This window comes from Rhea americana, unplaced genomic scaffold (assembly GCF_003343005.1).
Source record: "Rhea americana isolate MKP2758 unplaced genomic scaffold, rheAme1 scaffold_28, whole genome shotgun sequence".
Classification (NCBI taxonomy): Eukaryota; Metazoa; Chordata; class Aves; order Rheiformes; family Rheidae; genus Rhea; species Rhea americana.
The window spans coordinates 1,437,336-1,459,399 of record NW_028186401.1 but is presented as its reverse complement, the minus strand read 5'-3'; the positions used below and the strand labels follow the sequence as shown (position 1 = coordinate 1,459,399).

The following is a 22,064-nucleotide window of genomic DNA, read 5'->3' as shown; positions in this document are numbered from 1 at the left end:
GGGATGGGACGAGAAGAGGGAGCTGCAGGAGCTCAACTCCCGGCTGCGGCTCTTCGTGGCCCGCGTGCGGGAGCTGGAGGAGGAGAACCGCTTTCTGGCGCGGGAGCTGGCGGAGCTGCGGCGGCAGGAGCTGGTCGGGCTGCGGGTGCCCGAGCAGGAGCTGGCCGCGCTGCGCATGCAGCTGGACGAGCTGACCCGGGCCAAGCTGGAAGCAGAGCTGGAGCGGGACGGGCTGCGGCGGGAGCTGGAGCAGCTGCAGCTGCTGGGCGCCGAGGTGCTGGCGATGCGGCGGCGCCTGGAGCCCGAGCTGCTGGCGCAGCGGCGGCTGCTGGAGCGGCTGCGGGGCGAGTGCACGGCCCTGGAGGAGCTGCTGCGGCGGCTGCAGGCCGAGCACGGGCACCTGGCGGAGCGGCAGCGGCGGGAGGCGCTGGAGGTGCGGGAGCTGCGCGTGGAGCTGGCCGCCCTGCCGCCTCCCTTAGCCGAGCTGAGCCTGGAGCAGCTGGAGGAGACCTACGAGCTGCTGCTCGGCCAGAGCTGCCGGGAGACCCTGCTGCGCTACCAGGAGCAGATCCAGGCGCTGCAGGAGCAGGAGGCGCGGCAGAGCCAGGAGAGCCTGGAGCTGTTGCGGCAGGAGAGCCGGCAGTGCCGGCAGCACCTGGAGGACCTGCAGCGCCAGGGCCGGGAGCTGTGCGCGCTGCGGGAGCGGCTGCAGCGGGAGCTGCTCGCCCTGCAGGACCACCACGGCGCCCAGCTGGACGAGTACCAGGTGCGGTTCCCCGCGCTGCGGGCGCCCCGGCAGCGCCCGGCTGCAGTCCCGACACCCGCGGGCCCCACGGCTCCTGGGCAGGCAGCGCGGGGAGTCGGGAGGGAGACGGCACCCCCGAGGACGTCTCCTGGGCGGTGGGTGCTCCCTTGCCCGCTTGCCCTCGGCGGCTGAAGCCGGCCCCGCGCTGCCGGCCCCAGCTTGGGGCGGCAGATGAACCGGGGTTTCTCCCCGCTTAAGGCAGCGGCGTCACTGCCACGCTGCGGGCCGAGGGGGGGTTCAAAGTAAAACTCTAATGGTGTAGGTGCCCGGTGTCGGAGGAAGATGTTAAAACGTTCAGTGTCTCTGAACAGCGGGTTATCGCAGCATCTCTAGCTGCGAACTTGCTGCCAGAGTCGCGTTTGGTACGACGTGCAATCGCCCGTGAGTGAACAGATACGCTGGGACAGCAAAAAACATCAGTTCATCGGATTTAGATGCRCGTATTAGCTCATCCAGGCCACGGCTCCGTTTCCTGAGCACAACGTTTCTTTTGTTCGTTGTTAGGCCTTTTATTAACGCTCTGCCCGAGCCCGCCGCGTTAATAAGCACACTGTGCGCAGCCGCCGCGGTAGATCGGGGAGATGCTGCCCGCCGCCGGACCTGTTGCTGCGCATCTGGTTCTTGTAAATTCGTTGGTTGTTTGCGGGTTGCATAGTCGGCAGATTGCTGTGAACTGAGGCGGGTTGAGTATGTAAGAGGCAATCAGAAAGACTTTCAACTTTTTAGTCRACATTTTTTTGATTTTTGACAGGCCAAATTATTCTTCTTTTGAACATATATGTAAACATATCCAAAGCTTCAGAAGATGTTGCATGTAAATCCCTTACTAATTAAATCTATCCATCAGTCAAAACCCAGTGAAAAAGCAAAGAGAAAAAAACCTCCTTCCTGTTTGTTTTCCTCATTGTTTCTTTTATTGGTGAAAGTATGTTCAGCATGGACTCTTTAAAAAGCATCTCTTGCATGCTTGTTTATTTTAAAGTGTCAAATAGAAATGATCTGTATGTTCAGATTTAAGTCAAGTGATTACGAGTGTCCATTGCAGCTGCAATAACAATTAGATTTATTCATATTTTCCATATATCATCTAGTCGCCTTATATGTCCATCTTTGTCTCCTGCACCGTCCCTATGCTCACTGAAGCTTTGGGCAATGTTACATAGAAATATCTGTTTGCAGTTGCTATTAAGCTGAGCCAAGCAAGCTCTGAACCATATGTTGTAGAGAAAGTTTTTACTGGTCCTGGGTGCTGAGGGATGAACTCAGTAGATCTGTTGTGTCTTCCTTCCTTTACTCTAGCTGTATGGTGTGGCAATACTTGTGCAAAAACTCAAGGAGTTGAGTGGCAGCTCCCATATGGAATCACAGCAGCAGATAGCAGAAAGCCCTATATTTTCTATATGTAAAAAAAAAACCCAACAAAAAAAAGGCTATGGCTCACTCTGCCTCTTTGAAAGCAAGCAGAAATTTTTCACTAATCCGATGAGTTTAGGATTGGTTCCCATATCTGGTTAACAGGGCTCCAAAGAAGAAGAAATCATCTTGCCTAATTAACATTTAATAGCAATATTTTGCATRGTTTTTTTGGTACCAGTTTCTGGACGGCTAAGCACAGTGTCCCTCCGAATAAACTGTAGGATCGGTAAATAGTACCAGGTGGAAAGTGCTGGAGCCTGGAGTCATGTCTTTACTCCCTGAGCAAATACAGCTTGGACAGCCACATACATTCTTTTCCCCCCATTGCCCTTCTAAAATTTCCTCCTGCTGGCCAGTRAGGAAGATCTGAAGGATGAGAAAATCAGTTCTACTCAGTTTTACTGGAACTTCGTTGGGATTCTTTTTTGTTGTTGTTTTAGGGGGTGGGAAGGGTTGATGTGGATGAGAAACAAATCTTTCCAAGCTAATCCCTTTGGGGAGACTCCTGTGCAAAGAAAACATGGACGCAACGATACAGGTCATCTTTTACAAGATGGAAATTTGTCAACTTCTAATCTCCTGAACTTTGCCAAAGTGGTTTATATACCCTTTCAGCATGCTTGGAAATYGGATTTCAAACCAATTGTCCTCTGCACTATGTTAAAATGTCAGTAACTGGAGGACTGTATGGGTGGCCATCTGCCACCCAGTCTATACAACGTCTRCCCTGGTGGAAGAAATTCCTCCGGAAATATTACACAGCTGGCTGAGTTCTGTATCCCCTTATGGTAATCATTAGGATACTGTATTTAACTCAGGCTTTTGGATCCCACGTGCTTTCCAAGTGTAGTGGAGGACATGTAGGTAACTTTCAAAGTCTGATTCTGCAATCAGACTTTAGATCTTAGAGGATGAAGGTCTGAAGTTCGTATGTCTTAAGACGTAAGATGACTCTCCCAAGTCTTTTAGAGCTCCCCTACCTTGTTTAGTTCAGTGTGCAGATTTATTGTATAGATTTTGCTGTGACTRTGGCAAGACCTGTGATGGTGAAACTCTTCTTAACATATGCATGCATATTTCCCCTTTAGTGTCAGTTTAAGAAATTTATATGTTTAAGGAGGAGACAACAMACACCTGAATCACTTCATGCTTTGCATCAAGGTGTCATCAGTTTTTGGAGTCCTTTATGGGTTGGTCCCATAGAAATCCTATCTTTTCTTTTTGTCTTTTGCTGAGTCTCCTGGTCTTGGCAACACCCTGTCCATGCTTCTTAGATAGCCTGCTCCTTTTAAAAGCAGGGCCTGGCACTTTTTTCTTTCCTTCTTGTCCTGGGATTTTCCATTGTGTCAGTTCTTGAATAGTACTGTTGCCTCAGAGTTGTTAAAGGTCAGTGGTTCAGCTTGTCATCCTGCATGACARCACAAGATGTTACCTCCACTACAGTCTGGATAAATTTGTTGATAGTGCTGCTGCAGACATGCAGATATGGTTTGTCTTTTGCCATAAAATGGGAGTCTTCATGAATACCTGACTATCAGCTTAATCATGTAGCAACAGCTGCAAGTGCAAATGAAGGAGCAGATGAACACGTCTATTACATAGAGGGATATGCACACATATATCAAAGCCAATTCAAGCAGCTTTCTTCATAGTGCTCTCTTTTTACTCTTATTAAAAAAAAACAAAAAACAGAAAACTCTTAAATATCACATTGGTGTTAACCAGTTCAGAGAGTCCCTGGTTGTATCTTGGTTTTATGCTGTTTCCCATGCTGTGATACTTAAACTCCTGCTGCATAAGAACGATGTATTTTGAATTTCTGAAAACTAGCCTACCAGTGCCTTTTTTCYAGATTGTATCGCAAAGCTTTTGTTAAGATGCAACACAAAACATGTTGTCATGAATTCCTTAGGTGTTGTACGTGTGTGAGGTTTTGCTCTGCAAACAACAGTTTTGTGGCCTTGCAGAGCGATGTGAACACAGCAGAAACAAGCCTTTGCTGAGATTTCACTTCTGCTGCCTTAGCCTCCAGGTGAAGGCCCCATCTCTAGCACGTTGGGTGGTATCAGTCTGCCAGCTAGGGAGGACTGGTCCAGGTTAGTAGATTGGGTCTGTGGAGAAGAAGCCATAAGGACAGCACTCSGGAGGTGACTCTGATACTTCCAGTTCTGAGTCTGGGCAGAACAAACGCCTCTCCGTTAGCTGGGGAGGGCTTATCTTCTGGAGCTGTGAATTTGCCCTTCATGTGAGAGGTAACACCAGGGATTAAAGCACTTGCATTCTGTGATGTCCTTTTCGAGAGCAGAAGAGTCAGTTGTGTTGGTCTAAATCAGACCTTAATGTTCTGTTGCGTGACCTTGCTTTTGCTGTTGTGTACAGTTATTCGGTCCTCAGCCCATCTTGTATTTCAGTGTACTTTCACATTTAGATGACTTTGGATTTGGGTATTTTTCTAACTGTTGGTCCCCTGTTACATTTCCATAACTTGGTAAGGAAAATGTGGGCAGGCCTTACCCTTCATCTCATCAGTGCTGCTCCCAAGTTGTTTACAGGAGCCATATAAATTATCTAAAATTTCCTCCTTCTCCCCTGTAAAGGTACAAAGTTATACACAGTTCAGTTTCTCAAGATGAAAATGAGCAATCACTGCTGTACCTTTTGAGTAGCAGGCAGGATGAAACTGGATATCTGCACAACAGGGCAGGTTTCCAAATACTGTAGAAAACTGGGCTAGAAGGGACCTGTGGYGAAGCAACTTGTGGCACAGCAATTGCCAGAATTCATCTTAAGTATGATTTTAAAACATCTGAGCCTTTAAAATGACAAAATGAGCCACATTGATTCATAAAGTTTTTGCTATGCATGTTGATAGCTCTTGTACAGGGCATCTGAATGGGTTTGGCTTAAATATTTAACTARTTTCATAAGGCATACAGTGAAATCTTAGCATAAAAATCTGCTTCAGCAGCAAGGTATTATGGGTTGTATATAGGGAGGTCCTAGAGCAGTTCTGTTCTGTTTATTGAAATGATAGAACATGTTGATTTATTGCTCTTTTAGATTTTTATTAATTAAAACTTTTAAGTTAGGCATCCAAGTRTGACTTTTTTGTTTCTTCAAAACTAAAAGGCAATATTTCTCTTTAGCGGATAATCGATGCCCTAGAAGAAGAAAAGCAGTTCCTGACCATGTCCATCACAGATTACCTAAAGGACTATCAAGAACTCCTGCAAGTGAAAGCAGGCCTCATCCTTGAAATTGAAACTTACAGGTAAGAATTTCAATCATGCTGAGCTGCCTAMCGATAGGAAAATCTAAATTGCTTTTTACAGACATGGGAACTGCATTCATCCTTTTTCCAATATTTTAAAATGCAGACAGGTACTCTAAGGGTCTCAGATCAAGACTCTATCTCGCTTGTTCGAACAAAGTGAATGGATTCCTGGTATCAGTTCTTAGCTTGCTCTTGGCTTGTTCTGTGGTTCGGGTCACCAAGCCATTGTGTGCTTGAGTGTGCTGTTTGTGAAAGGAAGATACATCCCTTCAAAAGGCTGTTAATACAGAATGATTCTCGGAGATCTCTGGGGCAACTATAAGGAYTGTAAAATACCCTTATTTTAAATGCTAGAGAAGCCAATAAAATCCCTTTAACTTTGCTCAGATACATTGGTACTTAGGGCATCTTTTTAGACCTCATCAAGTTGGTATCAAGTTGATGTAAATTGTTGATAGAGTATTTGAATACAAGCTGAGGAATCTCAGATTACAGTCTCTAAGCTGTATTCAGTTAAATATGAGGTAGCGTAGCTGCCGTCTGTCAACTGAAGCAGTGAGTTCCCCATTCTTGTTTTGCTTCAGTTGTAGAATAATGGGAAGATAACTGAAAAGTCTATTTGATAAATCCTGGCTTTCTCCATCCTTGGTTTATTATGAAAACATCCCTGGGTTTGAGATGTCAACATACAACATCTCTGCTAATAAATCTTCGGTACTGTATATACTGTATACTCTCCAGCCGCTTGCTAGTTGTGCAGTTGAAAAGCCAGAGTAATYCTGCTGTCTGGATCTGGAGAATCAGGATGCATCTGTGGGCACATGGCATAAAAGTGACTCATGAGGAAAAATAGGAAAAAAAAGCTTACGGATTAGAGATTTTATTGTAAAGATTATGTTTTTTTCTACTATTAGCACAATATTTTCARTAAATGTCATGGATATATTGATCTTCAAATACAGAGGAGTGTAATTCTTACTGAGCAAAGCAATAATTCGCAAAAGTTCAATGTCAGCCTGCTTTGACGTCCTTTGTAAGGAGTGTGTCTCAGATATCCATTATCTTGAATAATGAATAGCCACACAGTGTGGCTACAAGTTWTGTATGATACGTGCCTCTGTGCCCTGTAAACGTTGTGTAATGTTGCTATGAACCAACAAGCACTGAAGGCTGCGCCATCTGAATTAGGAGTGAAGTGCACAGATGCAAGTGATACACTGAAATATGTGAAATTTAATTGTAGTTGTACTACTGAAGATGTGAGGTGCTTGAAAGAGTAACCTGTGAGCAAGCTGGTAATAGACTAATGCGCAAAGCATGWCTACAGCCCTTCAAAGAGCAAAGAGGGTCCATGCAAAATGCCCAGAATTTTATGTTAGGATGTGCAGACCAGGAAGGTAAAAGCATAGTATTTAAAGATATATATCATGACCTAAATACAGAATTTCTCATAGCCAGTGCTCATATATATATGCATTGTGTATAATGGGAGCAATGTKTAAGAAGCTCCATGATATGTACCAAAGAAGGTCCCAGAGCTTGGATTTTTTTCAAATTCAGGTTGCTGTGAATTTAGACACCACTGTGTGATACTTTGTTATTTTTTATGAAGAGTTCTACTTAGTATAAAGAAACTTGCTAAGCTGTGTGGTACAGCTAGGAAAAAGTGAGTGAGTCTGGCTTCTGGAAGGGAGGAAATCAGAAACGGTATCTGGGACAAGTCATCTGTGGTGAACTGAGGAGTAGCAGTACCTGGAGGTTCAGTGGGATCCCTGTGATCCTTGGAAGGCYGGTAATGTTTGGAGCACCACTAGCGGAAGAAACAGACCCTGGAAAAGGGAGCCAACAGTGATCCTTTTGTGTGTGTTAATTCTGTTACTTTTGCTAAACCATATGATACTTTTAAAATTAATCCTCGCTCTGATGTTGACTTTTTATGTTGTGTTTTAACCTCTCCCTTTATTCATCTGCAAAATGGGATTGTGCACTTTTACAGTAACGTAAGTTTCATAATTGCTTTAACTATTAGTATTCACCTAGAAGTAGGAATGACGATGCTCAAGTGTTTAGTTGTTTTGACACACTCTTAGCTAATAAGTGAACGTTCAATGTTTCTGCTTTGTAAAAACTTGTTAGCCTGGTCAATCTTGGAACTTCTCCAGAGGCTGTATCACTGATTATCTGTAGCATTATTAGTTGGTCTAAAGATTCCCAGCCCTCGTTAATGAGAAGGGAACAATTTGGCATCACCTGCAGCCTCTGTTCATTGTCCGATTAAGATACTTCCTGAACCTGTAGGGTTTCTTCATCTGTTTAGAAAATGCAGCTTGTCAGTATAACTGATTGCCTTGGCAAGGCAGACTTCAGTGGATAAATGAGCATTCAGCCACTGAGGAAGATCTGGAGATGAAAACAGAGAAGTGGCTCTTCCTACATGTCAGAAAACACTCTGTTATGCCTGTGAAAAAAGTTCTTTTATAATCTCAGAAGCTGAAAAGTGATTGTTTTGATTCCTCCACCCCACTCCCACACATTTTGTATGTTTTCCCTCTTCCCTCTCATTCTCTTTTCATTTTAAAATATAATGCCTTCCCTACTGGGTAACTTTTATCAACACTGCTATGGAAGGGGAGCAGTACTGATCCAGTTAATAAGCTGTTTAGTAACAGAGTTCTGGACTGCTGATGTTCTTTTGTATCTCATTTTATCTGCCAGACTTTTTTATCTGTGATAAGCAGGATATGTGAAGCCAGCTTCAGTTCATCTTCAGGAAGGATACTGGCATGTACCCTTGCTTATGCCTATAGGCAGCTGAAAGTACCTACACACACTCAAGCTCAACATTTGGAACTTCCCTTTGAGAAGTTTCCATGAAGGCCTTGGCACCTCTTCTCCTGGCATTGTAGGCTAAGGATGTGGTGTCTGGTGAGCTTCTTTTCATGGAGCTTCCTTTGTACCTCCCACCCTGTATTTTCCTTTTGTTTTACAACTCCTACAGGTCCTGATTTAAGGCCAGTTTCTTCCACTAGTAAAAGCTGCTCCTGAACTGGCAAGAAGGACTGCTGTTGCAAGAAACACCCTTCCCCAAGGACCAAGCATACTTCCTCTTTGATTCTGCCCACTCTTCCTGCTTTGGGAGCTGTGTCTCACTAAGGAAGTGAAATACATCTTACATGGCTTTATGAAGTTGTACCTTGTAGAAGCCTTCATTGCAATCATTTTTCTCCAGTTCTGGAGTAAATATTTATCAAGTACCTTACAGTTTTGTTCTGTGATGCTGGAAATCTGTCAAACTACCTAAACTCAAATTACTTTTATTTCTAAAAAGAAAYGGTGAACTATCCACCATTAAGACTCCCAGAGATAGACAGAAAATCTGTCTAGGATAAGCATTACCTTCACACCTTTCCCCCCCCCCCAACTGCCAGAAGTTCCTTATCTTCAAATATCAGAGGATCCCTAGAGCCTCTGTCTTAGGATAAATATTTTTCTGCCTTCTCTAACCTATGTTGTTCGAAGTTAAAAGGTTTTACTTTAAAATTCCAGTGTCACGCAAATGACCTAGGCTACTGCCCTGTATTTTGAAGCATCTACTTCCCAGAGCCTACAAAGCATCTTTTTGGTCTTGGTCATTTTCCAGATGTCTTTTCAATTTCTGTAACTGAGACGGAACAAGTTACTGCTGTATGTGAATGACCATGATAACATTTGCACTGCATCCTTTTGGTTTTTGTAACTTCTCTCTTCCCATCCCAACCAGTTTATCTCATCTACCTGCTCTTGGAGACCATCAAGTTCTAGTTACTTCTATTATCACGCAGCACACAGTGAGGTTCCAGGTTGACTAGCCCATAGATGCTAACATTAGATAAATGACTGTAATAATGAGRTGAATTAATGGTGGATTTTTTTTTCTGGCAACATTTAAACTAAGCCTTAGTACAGCACAGGTTTATATCATTTGGATTCTGATTTCTAGGAAGTTTCTACTATGGTTTCTTCATAAAAGAATGCTGCTTGGGGAAATGTTTTTTGATATGACTCTAAATGCTTAGAGTTCATACAGCTGAGACTGATACCCTATTCTGCAGGTTGTTTAAATGCATACTGCAAACAGTTCTTACCATAAAGAGGTTATGGCTTAAATAATTAAGATTAAAAAAGGCCATAGAGGAATGGAAAAATAAAATGACTTGCCTGAAGTGAAGCTTTAAGCTACTGTCAAAGCCAGAACAGAACTGGAGTTTGCTGGYTTCCAGGCTGGTGCTCAGTATATTATACTACAGTTTTCTATGCTAATTGATTAAGCCAAAGTCAGTTTAACATTTTCTTGTTTACATTATAAGGTTGAGAAAACACATTATGAACAGTGTGCAACAAAACATCAATCCACTGTCTTGTTTTATAGAGACTTCATGAAGTTTTGCCTTTTGTTTTCAAGTATAACATATTTTCAGTAGTAATATTTCAGATCCGGCTTTTCTGTCTGCTATTGCCCTTTGCCATATACAGTTACCTCTTGGAACTTATTTTTAGTGACTTCATACGTTGCTCCAGCAACTGAACAACTGTTGTTTTAACAGCAGCCAAAAATCCTTAGTCAAACTACCCACATTCCTAGTTTCCTTCGTCACGGTTAACACTTTCAGTGCCAGCTCCTTGATATGTTTCTCTAACGTCAGCATCAACCTCTCTAGCACCTGTCTGTCAGAGCAGTTTGCTTGGCACTTGCGTCATCAGATGAGAGGTTTGGTCTTGGGAGCATTTTTTAGATGTGTTGAAGAGATCTCATTCCAACCAAGCATCTCTTAACTTGGACAAAGTCAAGTAGATTTTACTTTGATTTTTACCTAATAAAGCTTATCCTAGGATTGACTTTGACTAACAAAATACAGTTATTCATCAGAGCCTGCACCAAGGGGGAAGGTGAGTTGTTAACACGTTAGGTAATTCTAACCTGGCTTTTCTTCTGAATCTGGGCAAATCCGTGGTTGCAAAGAAAACCTTATAAATAATATTTGCTCATGTAGCATTGTCCTACTGGAGCTAAATGTATCCAGAAACCAAAAGAAGTATGAAAGTGATAAGTCATGTAAAATATGAAATCTACAAGTGACATTTAAAATGCTTGTGTTGTTGTTCATTCTGACAGAAATGCCCAGGAAATGTGTTTATCCCAGAATATTAAATTGCTTTCAACTCCCCGCCAGGGAGTCAGAAGCCTCCACTATCATAATCCTCCAGCCTCGCTCATGACAACTTTTATGTCGCAGCCACATGTTATCAGTACAAAACATCTGGCATTTCCAAAACTGGAATTGATGAAACAGTTATCTTGCTAGTGGAACTTAGTATAAAAACACAAAAGTTTCTGTAGTGATTATAGCATTCAGTTGCATATTTAAAGAACTTGCCATGGAATTTCTAGTCTGTTGTACCAGGAATGCTGCAGAGTTTAGTGCATTTTGGGAGGAGAACACAGCTCACACCCCTAGAAAAAGGGACAAATTCTTCCTCCCCTTCTCCCTTGAAATACAGCTAGACATATTTCATGTTGGATAAAACAAACATATGGGCAGCAGGAGAGAAAAATGCACACAGAGAGTTTAACCTTAATTCTGAGATTCAGGCTTATTGGATCACTGTATCTAGAAAATCRTAGGAGTTAATACAATGTCATTCTGGTATCTACCTTTTGTATCTGGCAAACAGAAGTCAACAATTTCATTCATTTTCCTTCCCCAGGGGGACAAAAGCGTGTTGGGTGCCTATCTTGATATCCTTAACATAGAGCAATTACTGTTGAAAATGGTTTATCACTTAGTGGTGTTGATCTCTATGGAAGCTGTACCTCTGGAGTATTTTTCACCACTGTAGAAAGCAAAAAAGGTTGATGATGCAATAACGTAAGTTATGCAGGAATTGAACCAGTCAGTGGCTGATGTCAGGTTGGTCTAGAGCTGAGCACTTGTCATAGTATGTGCGTACTGTGTAGGGAACAAAGTTTGGTGTAAAGGTAYGACAGCTAGTGTTCTCAAGCAGTCTGCTGGATATAATGTCTCCARGAACGGCTAAAACGTGTCCCTAGCATAGAAGAAGCAACTCAACCAACTCCCTTCTGTCCATTAACAGCCTGAGAACAGCCAGTAAACAAAACTGTGAAGCAGATTATCAACAATTGTTGCCTGTTGCTGAATCTTTTATTCAGGCTCTTATGGTTATAAAATTTACTTAAAGTGAAGATAAATAAAACTAGTGTCCTGTCCATTTCTGATAAACTGCTGCTGAGCTAGCATGATGTCTAGGTCATTCAACACGAGCAAGCTTTGACCAGGGTAATCTTTCTGTGGCAGCGGTGGCTTCTTGGAACTACAGAAACTGTTACAGAGGCACTGCTAGAAAAAATGAATGGAAGGCTGAAGAGCAGAGGAAAACAGAGATGTCTGTTAAAAAACAGGCAGTTGCTGTTACAAAGAATTTTCCTCATTCGATGTTGTAAAGTATGTTGCATTGATTTCAGATTGAATGAGAACAGAGAATAGTTACTTTAGCATATTAAAAGTGTTTTCCTCCAGGACTAGCCAGCGTGTTTGACAGCAGAAGTAATACTTTCCTCCCATTTTCATTTAAAAATACAGTAAGATGGAACTCAGGTGTAACAATTCCCTAATAAACCACACTGCAACAACACTTTTTACTATATTAGCAGCAGAAAAGCCACTGACTGTTTGTTTAACATTTACTTATTTTTGCCTTTTCTTTATAAAAACATCTGCATTTATTTCTCTGAGAAAACTTTCCTGAATATTTGTTAAGTTTTATTTGGCTTTGTTTTCTCCTGACTCTGTCACAAGATCATGATTCTGGAAAAATTTACTAGTTTATATTATTCAATAGCACAAATCTGTGGACTTTGTCACTGTCAGGAAGCAGTATATTGACTAATTTGGAAGATTTTCTGTACTGTTTCCGCTGCTGTGACCTACTGTTACAACTTATTACACTCTTCTCAAGACCTGGACGTGGAAAACTAAGAGTCTGAAAGATGCTGAAGATTTCTTCCTCCCACTAATAAAAATAAGGGGGTAATAAAAGCACTCAGGATTAGCTCCGCTGCATGATTGTTTCAGTTTGCAAGACTTACAAATTTTAGATATTATAACTGTTCTTCACATTATTTTAATTGAATGCCTTTTATGTGTTTTGCAGAGCTTTGTTAGAAGGAGAGAGCAACCAGTGGATTATTACATGCACAGAGGAGCATTTAGGGAAAATCCCCAAGAAAAACAACAACAACAAAAAAAACCACTAAATGAAATTCAACATAACAGGAAACTATTGTGCTATAGTATTTCTGAAGCATGCACCAGTATACTGCAAAATGAATACTGAATTGTTTTCAAGTTTTAGTATTTTAAAGTCAAAGTAGTACTATACTATACGACAGAAGTTTAGAAAATCATGATTTGGGTGGAGAAGATAAGTAGGGAGTGATGTTTTGTATCTCTTCTAGTGCAAGAAGCTGAGGATGATCAGAATTCTTAGGAAAGTTTCAAGCTATATAGCAAGAGTTATTTAACAGAAAATGTAGTTAAAACCATGGCATTCATTGCCACAAGATGTTGCGAGTGTTAAAAATTTACATAGGATTAAAGAGAAAGTTAAACAGAATAATGAAAGAAAATTTAAAGACTTATTCAACATTAGGATACCATTTCCGTGTTAGGAGCTGCAAATCACTAGAGGCTGTGAGAGGATACCAGGGAAGCATCCGTATCTGCTTTCCTTGTTCTTACCTCTTCCATGTGTATCTATCGTTGGTCACTGTAATCAGGACACTAGATGACATGTACCTTTGATCTGACTGCTATGGCTATTCTCACTAGTAACAGAATTAGTCTGGATAGTACCCCTAACTTTAGCAGCGTGTGATCTTAAAATCATCAGACTATCATAGAATGTAGCTCTGGAAGAGATTTGAAGTCTGTATACTAATAAATTAAACAGGGCTAGGGTCAGGGCTGAAACGCTGGCCTAGAATTGCCTTTGCTGTTAAATTGTTAGCACTGTCCCTAGCGTAGTTTTGATCCAGACCTGCCAGTACTTTCACAGTCAATGTTCAGATGTGTTCAGTGGTTAYCAGACCAGAAAGAGCTCCCCAAAGTCAGTGTAGATATGATACTCTTTCAGGAGAAGGAGATCAGAGTTGTGCAACGCTAGTTGGTCTTACAGCCAGGGAATGATTCCTGGTCCATTTAATTAACTTGTATAGGTATAGCCTAAGAGGTTCTTTGTTACTCTCCCTTGTGGTATCTTGTGGCTATGAAGAGCTGTATTTGTATTTTCAATTTCCAGCACATGGCGCAAGGTATTTTTACATTTGAGATGCCATTAATTCTCAGTCAGAACTGAGAAACTTCAGGCCACTTTGATTAAAGAAGCAGAAAACCAACTAAGCCTAGGATGTTTAGCATATATTATTTAATAATAAGTTGTAAATGGACATTAATAGAAATGTGAAAGGTGCAATTCTTAAGTAAATACCTTAATAGCTCACAATGGGTTAAAATTAGCAAGTATTTGCCACTTAGTAAAACGCTTTGCTTTCAGTTTTAGTATAATTCATGCACAGGTATAATTATCTTGTTAAACCTACAGAAATGCCTATGCAAAGCTCTAGTGAAAATGAAGAGATATTATTTCTTTCAAAATCTTAGTCTAAAATAGTATTTATTAGTTCATGCCACCATTTATGTTGTTATTGTATATTGTTTTTAGATACAAGCCATTATTTTAACTTTTGCTCATCTATGTTCTGTTTGCAGATGTTATAAACACTTCATATAACTACACTGATATTTATTCTACTTATCAAGAACAGAATAAAAAGAAAGCCTTTCCAGATATCAGAAGCACTGATTCAAGACGCAGAATACCAATGACAAATATTAGCAGCTCTGCACGTTATTCAGTTCAATCAACACAGGCTGGATCACAGACAACAGCTAGTGGAAAATCTTTTGGAAGAGATGTGCTTGGTTCAATATATCATCCGTCCACAACTGTTAAAAAGGATGAAAGGATTGTGGCAGACCACAGAGAAATGAGAACATTTACTCCAGCCTACAGGAGCTGGAAAAACACTGAAATGCAACCAAATAAATTTCCAGAAACAAAGAAAACTGAAGTTACAACTTCATCCACAGTATATTTTTCAAAAGAATCAAACAAGGACCACAAAGTTGACACAAAGCCAGGAATTGCTGAAAATATAAGGACAAAACCAAGCTTCACCAAATCATCCAAATATGAAGAAACCATAACTGAAACTCAGACCTCACTAAAAGAAAAAAGAGAAGGCAGTAAACCAGCTGAAGAAAAAAAGATTCTGTTGAAAGAAAAAGATAAACTAGAAAAACAGACAAAGGAGGAGAAAGATAGTTTATTGGAGAAAAAGCAAATGGATAAGAAACCTTTCATGGAAAACAGAAGTGTTAATTTTGGAAAGAAGACTGAGGCTAAAACAGAGGTAGAGCAGAAAAAATATGTCCATGAGGAAGTGATCAGCCAGAAGGTACCAGGGGGGGATATTCCTAATGCAAGAACATTGAGAAGTGAATCAACCAGAAAAGAGACAAATGTGACCTTGGAATCAAGAAACAGAGACGTCGCTGAGATGCCCATCAGTACTGAAATGCCTGCTCCTGACAAAGTATCTCAGAATAAAAATGAAGACATAAAGTTGCAAGGTTTTAAAACTTCCATAGAAAGAGATGAGCATGTAACTAAGCCTGCTGAAATTCACAAAGTGACAGTTTCAGAAGCAGAATCTGGTCTAAAAGATGAAGAGAGAATTAGCGACAGAAGTAAGAAAATGGGGTCTCTGTCAACTGAAAACATAGCGGAAAATATTGTTGCCGATATTCTTAAAAGTTTTGTGCAGTCCCCTACTTCACAAATAACATCAGACACAAAGGTGACTTACTTCAGTAAGAAAGAGCAGCCCGATGATGGGAAAATAAAGACTGAGATCACAGTACAGTCCCAAGTTCAAGAAAACATAGACATTTCTGATGAAGTTGATCTCGGAGGTCTATCAAGCCAGGATGTTAAAAAAGCAGTTCTAGAGGATGTGGAGAGAACTCCTTCCAAAGAGGAGATAGAAGATATAGTACATCATGGCCTGAAAGGAAGCGAGGCTGGAAAGAGCGTGTCTGTTAATGTTGAGATTGTAGAGGAGCCACTAGATTATGCCACTGATGAAAGGACTGATTTTTCAACACCTTTTGAAGTAGAGGAAGTGGAGGATACATTCCCTGAAGCAGAGAGGCATTATGGTGATGAGGAACAAATCATAACATCTACATATGAAGATCTTGAAAAGAAGAAACAACGCCATGAGAGTTACACTCCTGTGGAAGAAGTAACTGAGGAAGACGACTCACCTATTGAACAGAAATATTTTGTATCTGTTCCTGATGATCATCCTATTGTTCATGAAAAAAGTGATGACTCATTATATGGGCAAATTCATATAGAAGAAAAGTCAACTATTAAGTATTCTTGGCAGGATGAATTTTTGCAAGGCGCACAAGGCAAGAGAGAGGAAGGTGCAAGCTCTCCAGAGGTAACATATCAAGTGGTAGGAGAGGAAGCAAGTGCCCATATTTTAAAAGAAGAACATCCAAAAGCTGAAACATCCCATGTTGAATCCATTGTTACTGCAAAAGAAATTAAAATACCCCATGAATTTCAGACTTCAATAAAGGGCCTTTTATCAAAGGAAACTAAGGACCCTAAGCATCAACTGAAAGAAGCTTTGGAGCAGCTGGAGGGCAGTCTCCCAGAAAGTGTGAAAGAGGAGCTGTCTGCATTAACAAAAGAAAATCAAGCTGATTCCAGTAGCTTAGAATTTGATATCAAAAAAGTTGATCAAACAGAGGACAGTGGCTTGGTTACAATTGTTGCTGAAGTCAGTCTGTCACAGACCCTTAACACTAATGAGTTTGATGTAGCTCAGCTTGATGAAGTAATTGCAGGTGAGAAGATACCATTCCATTCCTTGAAAAAAGAGAGCTCAGAGAGAGTTGTTGATGGTAAAAACAATATAGAAACAGATGTTTCTTCAGGCAGTGATAAATACACTCCTCTGGCTAATCAACAAGTCTATACTTCATCCACAATGAGAAGGAGTGGAGGCACAGGGTATCATACCACTGAAGAAGTTATTTATGATGGTTCAGTTTTGGAAACTGCAGATTTTGGAGAAGTCTCTCACTCACCAGATTTAACCGATAAGAGCAAATCCATAAGGCAAATTAAGATTGGTCCAGCAGAAGTACAGAAAATTGAGCGAGTTGTATATGAAAGGCCTGGTTCTGAAACTCTAGGTACAGAAGATCTTGTTCATACAGAAGGATCATCAGAGATTAGCAGATCTGTCAGGCATTTTAAACTGGGTCCTRAAGAAATCCAAACCACAGAGGAGATAATTTATAGAGGCCCTGTTACTACCACTGTAGAGGAAATAGATTCTGGAAATCTTTCTCAGCAGAAGTTTTCAACAGACTTTAACAGGTCCACAAGACGTGTAACAGTAGGATCAAGGCAAGTAACTGAAGAAGTCAGTTTTGAAGGGCCTGTTTCAGACTCTCTGGAGCTCAGTAGCTCAGGGAATCTTTCTCAGGCAGAAGGGTCTATGGATGTCAACAGATCAATAAGGCACATTAGACTAGGTCCAAAAGAGATTCATACTGAGCAAGTTATCTTTGAAGGACCAATCTCTAGTAAAGTGGAGCTCAGTGATACTAGAGACTTTTCACAGACAGAAAGTTCAGTAAGGCACGTTCAGTTAGGTCCCAAAGAGTTTATGACAACTGAACAGATCATCTACCAGGGGCCCATTTCAGAGCACATAGAAATCAGTGAATCAGGAGACCAGATTCTTTCAGAAGGTTCAATAAAGCACATTAGAGTAGGTCAAAGAGGAGTTAAAACTACTGAACAAATCATATATCAGGGCTCCCTTTCTGAAACTCCAGAGCTCTTTAACAAAAGAGAACATCTTTCTGAGAATGAAGGAAGCTCAGATATTAATAGAGCCTTGAGGCATATTAAAATAAGTCCAGTAGAAACTCATGCTGAGCAAGTAATCTTTAGAGAGCCTATTTCTGAAATGCTGGAAGATCTTTCACAAACAGAAGAGTCATCTGAGAGCAGCAGATCAGTAAAGCACATTAAATTGGGATCCAAGGAATCATCTTTTACTTTTCAAATGGATGTTTCCAGTACGGGTGGAGTATCTACAGTGGCAGGTGGAGAACAAGCAACAGTCGGAGTATTCAATAAGCAAGACACTTCTGTTAGTCAATCACRGGACACAGCCAAAAGTGACCAGATTGTAGAAGACGAAACTAACACAGGAGGTTATGTTCTCTCCAATTTTTCCCAAGATCATGGTGAAAAGGTAGTGGAAAGATCATTTTTTGATAAAACTGTACAATTGCAAAGAATGGTAGACCAACGGTCAGTTATTTCTGATGAAAAGAAAATTGCCGTTCTCTATTTGGACCATAAGAAGGAAGAAGATGATGATAATGATGATGGACAGTGGTTCTGAAAGGACTTAAATGAAAACTACCTAGTAATTTGTTTAAACATATTTCTGATTATCTTTTCTTTTWWWAAAAAAAAGGGAAAAAARGCAAGTAAGGAAACACTCAAACTATTTAGGTAATAATAGTGGACTGAAATWCTGAATCTGAGCATCTACCTATTCATCACACTTTTCATTTCATTAAAAAATTTACTTTAGGGAGAAATCATGCTATCATATGCTTTTCCTCAGAGACCTGTTTCCAGTAAGTTCAGATTTTTCTACCCATAGAGACAGGAATTTTCTACTGGGGAATTCAAAAGATTGTATTTTTGTTTGTTTTATAGCAGGTTAATCAACAAGTATGTGTTTGAATAGGACTTTTTTGTTTTTTTTAATATTGTATTTAGATACTAAAATATTCAGCAGTTCTGTTTAAATCTCAAGCTACTAACCACAAACGTAACAGAATATAAAACTAATGAGAGTGGTAGGTAGCTGATTTTCAGTTCCATGTCCATATGCTTATGTGCAATATGTAATGAAAAGATTTTGAGAAAAGATACAGTTATTGTAGCTATTAAAAACTAAATACAACTCTGTAGGATGAAACTATTCATAGCAAGTATTGACAAAAATGATGCTATTTATATAGTTAAAATGAAATGTAAAAAGAAAAGAAGTAATACTGAAGCAAGAATTCCTCACAATATTTATTGTGTGGAATAGTGATTCTGTGTTTAGAGAGTAGAGCATTAAAAATATTTAAAAAAGAAAGCAAAATAAAAAAAAGTAGATACTAGTTTCACTGAATTAAGCAGAACTATTTACAGCTTCAGTGGCCATACATATTAATAAGTTCAACTCATTATTTTGGGATATAGTGTTACCTTGATATTAGGTATTGCTAATAATGTTAAGTATGCAGCAAACATCACGTAATTCCTTAACGCAGAGGAGTTAGCTAATAAGTGTTTTATTCTGAAGAAAACCCGTAAAATTGCATTGATTGATTCTATGTTCATTGTGTTTCAAATGATTTCCAGATCATCCTTTCTTTGTCATTTCTTACAAATGACAAGATGCTCTTTCCAATTAGTAGCCCTATAAACCCAACCTGAGATTGGAATGTTCCTTCTTCCCCCCTTTCCCCCCCAATTTTAATGTTATTCTCAGGCCAAAGCTTATATCTACTTCCATTATTTGAAAATCCTCTAATTTCACTTGGACTGCACAGGTGGCTAAATGAAGGCCATAATTCAGCTTTACAATTACAAGCCAGTGACTCCAAAGTCCAGACTGGAAGCCAGCTCCAATAACTGTACTAAACTGTGCGGTGTTAGCAAAAGCAAAAATAGCWGCCAAAATATATCTGTCACTGGGGTAAGAAGATACGATTCTGGACACATACAGGAAATAAGATACACAAATGAGAAGCTGCTATTTTTACACACACTTGCTCACTCACACCTTTCTGCAGAGTGGACCCACACCTGCGCCCGGCTGGCTGCGTTGGGCCAGCTGGAAGCCTTTCACTTTGAACTTCTTTCCTGTGGTTATGTAAGCATAGTTTTGTGTGTGCTAACCCAAATTAGAACCCAGTTGAATCATTTTAGTCTGGCATGCCTATTCACTTTTCASTTTCCTTAACAGAAGCTAGATTTTTCAAAACTGACTGCTATGTTATAATACAAACGTAAATGAAAACTATGATGATGTCTGCCATTTCAGATACGGGGCAGATTAATTCATTGCTGTGTGCCTTAGTTACCAAGCTTGAAACTACAAAGTATATTAAAGCTGCTATCAGTATTGCAAAGATTAAATGATGAGGTTTGTCGGCATTGCAAAATTTTATGTATATTTTCCTGACTTTATATAAGTACAGCAGTGTGAGTTTTAAACTTATTTAAATAATCCTATAAAAGCTTGATTTTTCCAGCAAGATGCCTAACTGTAAGTACTCAAAYGCTGTACTTGAAGTATTAAATATTTGCATACAGACAGGAATCAGGTCTGTGATAAGCCCCAGAATTAGCAAAGTTAAGTGTTAGTTTTCTGAAAGTTTGATTCTAAGTTGAAACTTACGCAGTCCTCTGTAAAATAGATACAAGAATATCTACAGAAAATGTATGCTGTAACCAACAAAAAAAGCTGCTTATAAGGTCAAGCCTATTTATCGATGCCTYGTGGATCTCTGACAGACATTCTCCTTAGGAACAACTACACTGACACTCTATTATGTTTATCTTCACCTGCTCAGAGGATTATAGTGTCAGATGACGGAATAAAGCAGTAAGGAGCAAGTGAATCATACCATGAAGATGTCCTTAGTATTGCAGGAGGAAAAATATCAGTATTGTTTCCACTGAGGCAACAACAACTCTTTAAAAACTCCTATAGAAAAGCCTGTCAGATGTAGCAGCATATACCAATATTTATTTCCGCATTATTGATTAYTGATTGCCTGGAGGGAAAATTTATTCTGTGTACTTATTTTAGTTCCATTTACGATCAGGATTTTAATTAGCTGTTGGAAAATTAGTTTATTGCAAGGAACTGAAAATGTGCATTAATGTAATATTAGAGGATGTGAACAGTTCCTGTTCATGAATACTTTTGCACAAATACTTTCAGGCTGCTTTGAAAACACAGACATGTTATGAAAAAAGGGTACAAGTTTTAAAAACATTTTTATAAGCCATCCATTTTTCATTTAGCTCTCGTTAATCTGAGATATTTTGATATAACGATAGCACTGGTAAAGTTACCTCCAGGCAACACGATGTGGTGAAGTGGGCAATCACGTTCTGCAGTCCCAACGGTTGCATATGCAGAACTGGGGCYGTAGGTACATGCACTACTAGTAAAAGCAAATATAACCTGCTGTCTAATGTACTAATTCACCCTGTATGAACACTTTGTGCRTAAGTAGCATAGCCTGAGGCTGAAAGGACTGGTGATATAACCTTAGTTAGCATGCATTGCTGAAGCTTACTCATATAAGTTGTGCTTTTCATTAAATACAAGTAAGATGAACTTTGCCAAGTTTGGATTCAACCAAATGCTTTTAAAATACAATTACTAATTTTGAGGGTAAAAATATATATATTTATATGCTGAGATAGATCAGAACTGGGGCACTCTTTTCTAAGTGTGTAAGCCACTGGTGTAGAAAACAAATATAGATCATAAAGAAAGATGTATGAGAGGCCTAGAACTATTGACTGATGTTTGTGAATAGTAGGTGTTTAAAAGACAGTCAGGATGTTGAAATAGGGTTTGTTGTTGTTAGCTATGTGAGACTTTGCAGGCAGCTTGTGTTTTGGTCATTTGCAATGAAACTGCGTTTGTGTGGTGGTATAAGCTTTGTGATTTTACACTTTTTCACTCTTGAGTATTAAACGATCAAAATCAATGCAGATGTTTCTCTTTCTTCCTGACTGATATTTTTAGGGCTGCATTGTCAAAGAAAAAGGAACTTGGGCTTAAAATTAACTTGTTCTGAGGCYGCTCAGATGGGTGAGTTCATGTCAGTTCAAAGAAGGAACAAAATYCACTGCACCTCTTTCGCTTTGATAATAGAAATGATGGTCAAGCGTAGCACGTTCTTTATTGCTACTGTGCATAACACGAAGGCACAAGCAGTGGGTCTCGACTTCAGCAGGATATGTTACGGCACAGAAGGTGGACCTGCTGGAGCTGACGGCATCGTTTCCCTCTGGATCCTGGGATTTGACCGAGGCAAGTTATCACTTAGCTTCTACCCTTTTAACTAACCCTTTACCCTTTGATATGCATAAAAACCTCTTTATGCATGTTTAMACCTTAATGGAAAAGATTTTTTTTAACAATACTCTCTTGTGCTGTCAAGTTTCTTTCACTCTTTTATCACACACTTCATTTTTAATGAAGTAAAATATCAGACCTTTAACCCAATATAGGCATTTTGGAGAGCTTCCTGGTGATTTAGG

The 22,064-nt window shown here is 40.1% G+C and overlaps 1 protein-coding gene across 1 annotated transcript; it reads left to right on the top strand.

Annotated features, from left to right (window-relative positions):
• Positions 1–4: 4 nt before the first annotated feature.
• On the top strand, positions 5–21,508 carry SYNM (synemin; the record flags this gene model as incomplete). Its single annotated transcript, XM_085308754.1, has 4 exons — positions 5–766; positions 5,368–5,492; positions 12,705–12,776; positions 14,319–21,508. Coding segments are annotated over 4 exons (4,755 nt in total), but the record flags the coding sequence as incomplete, so codon positions are not given.
• Positions 21,509–22,064: the final 556 nt, after the last annotated feature.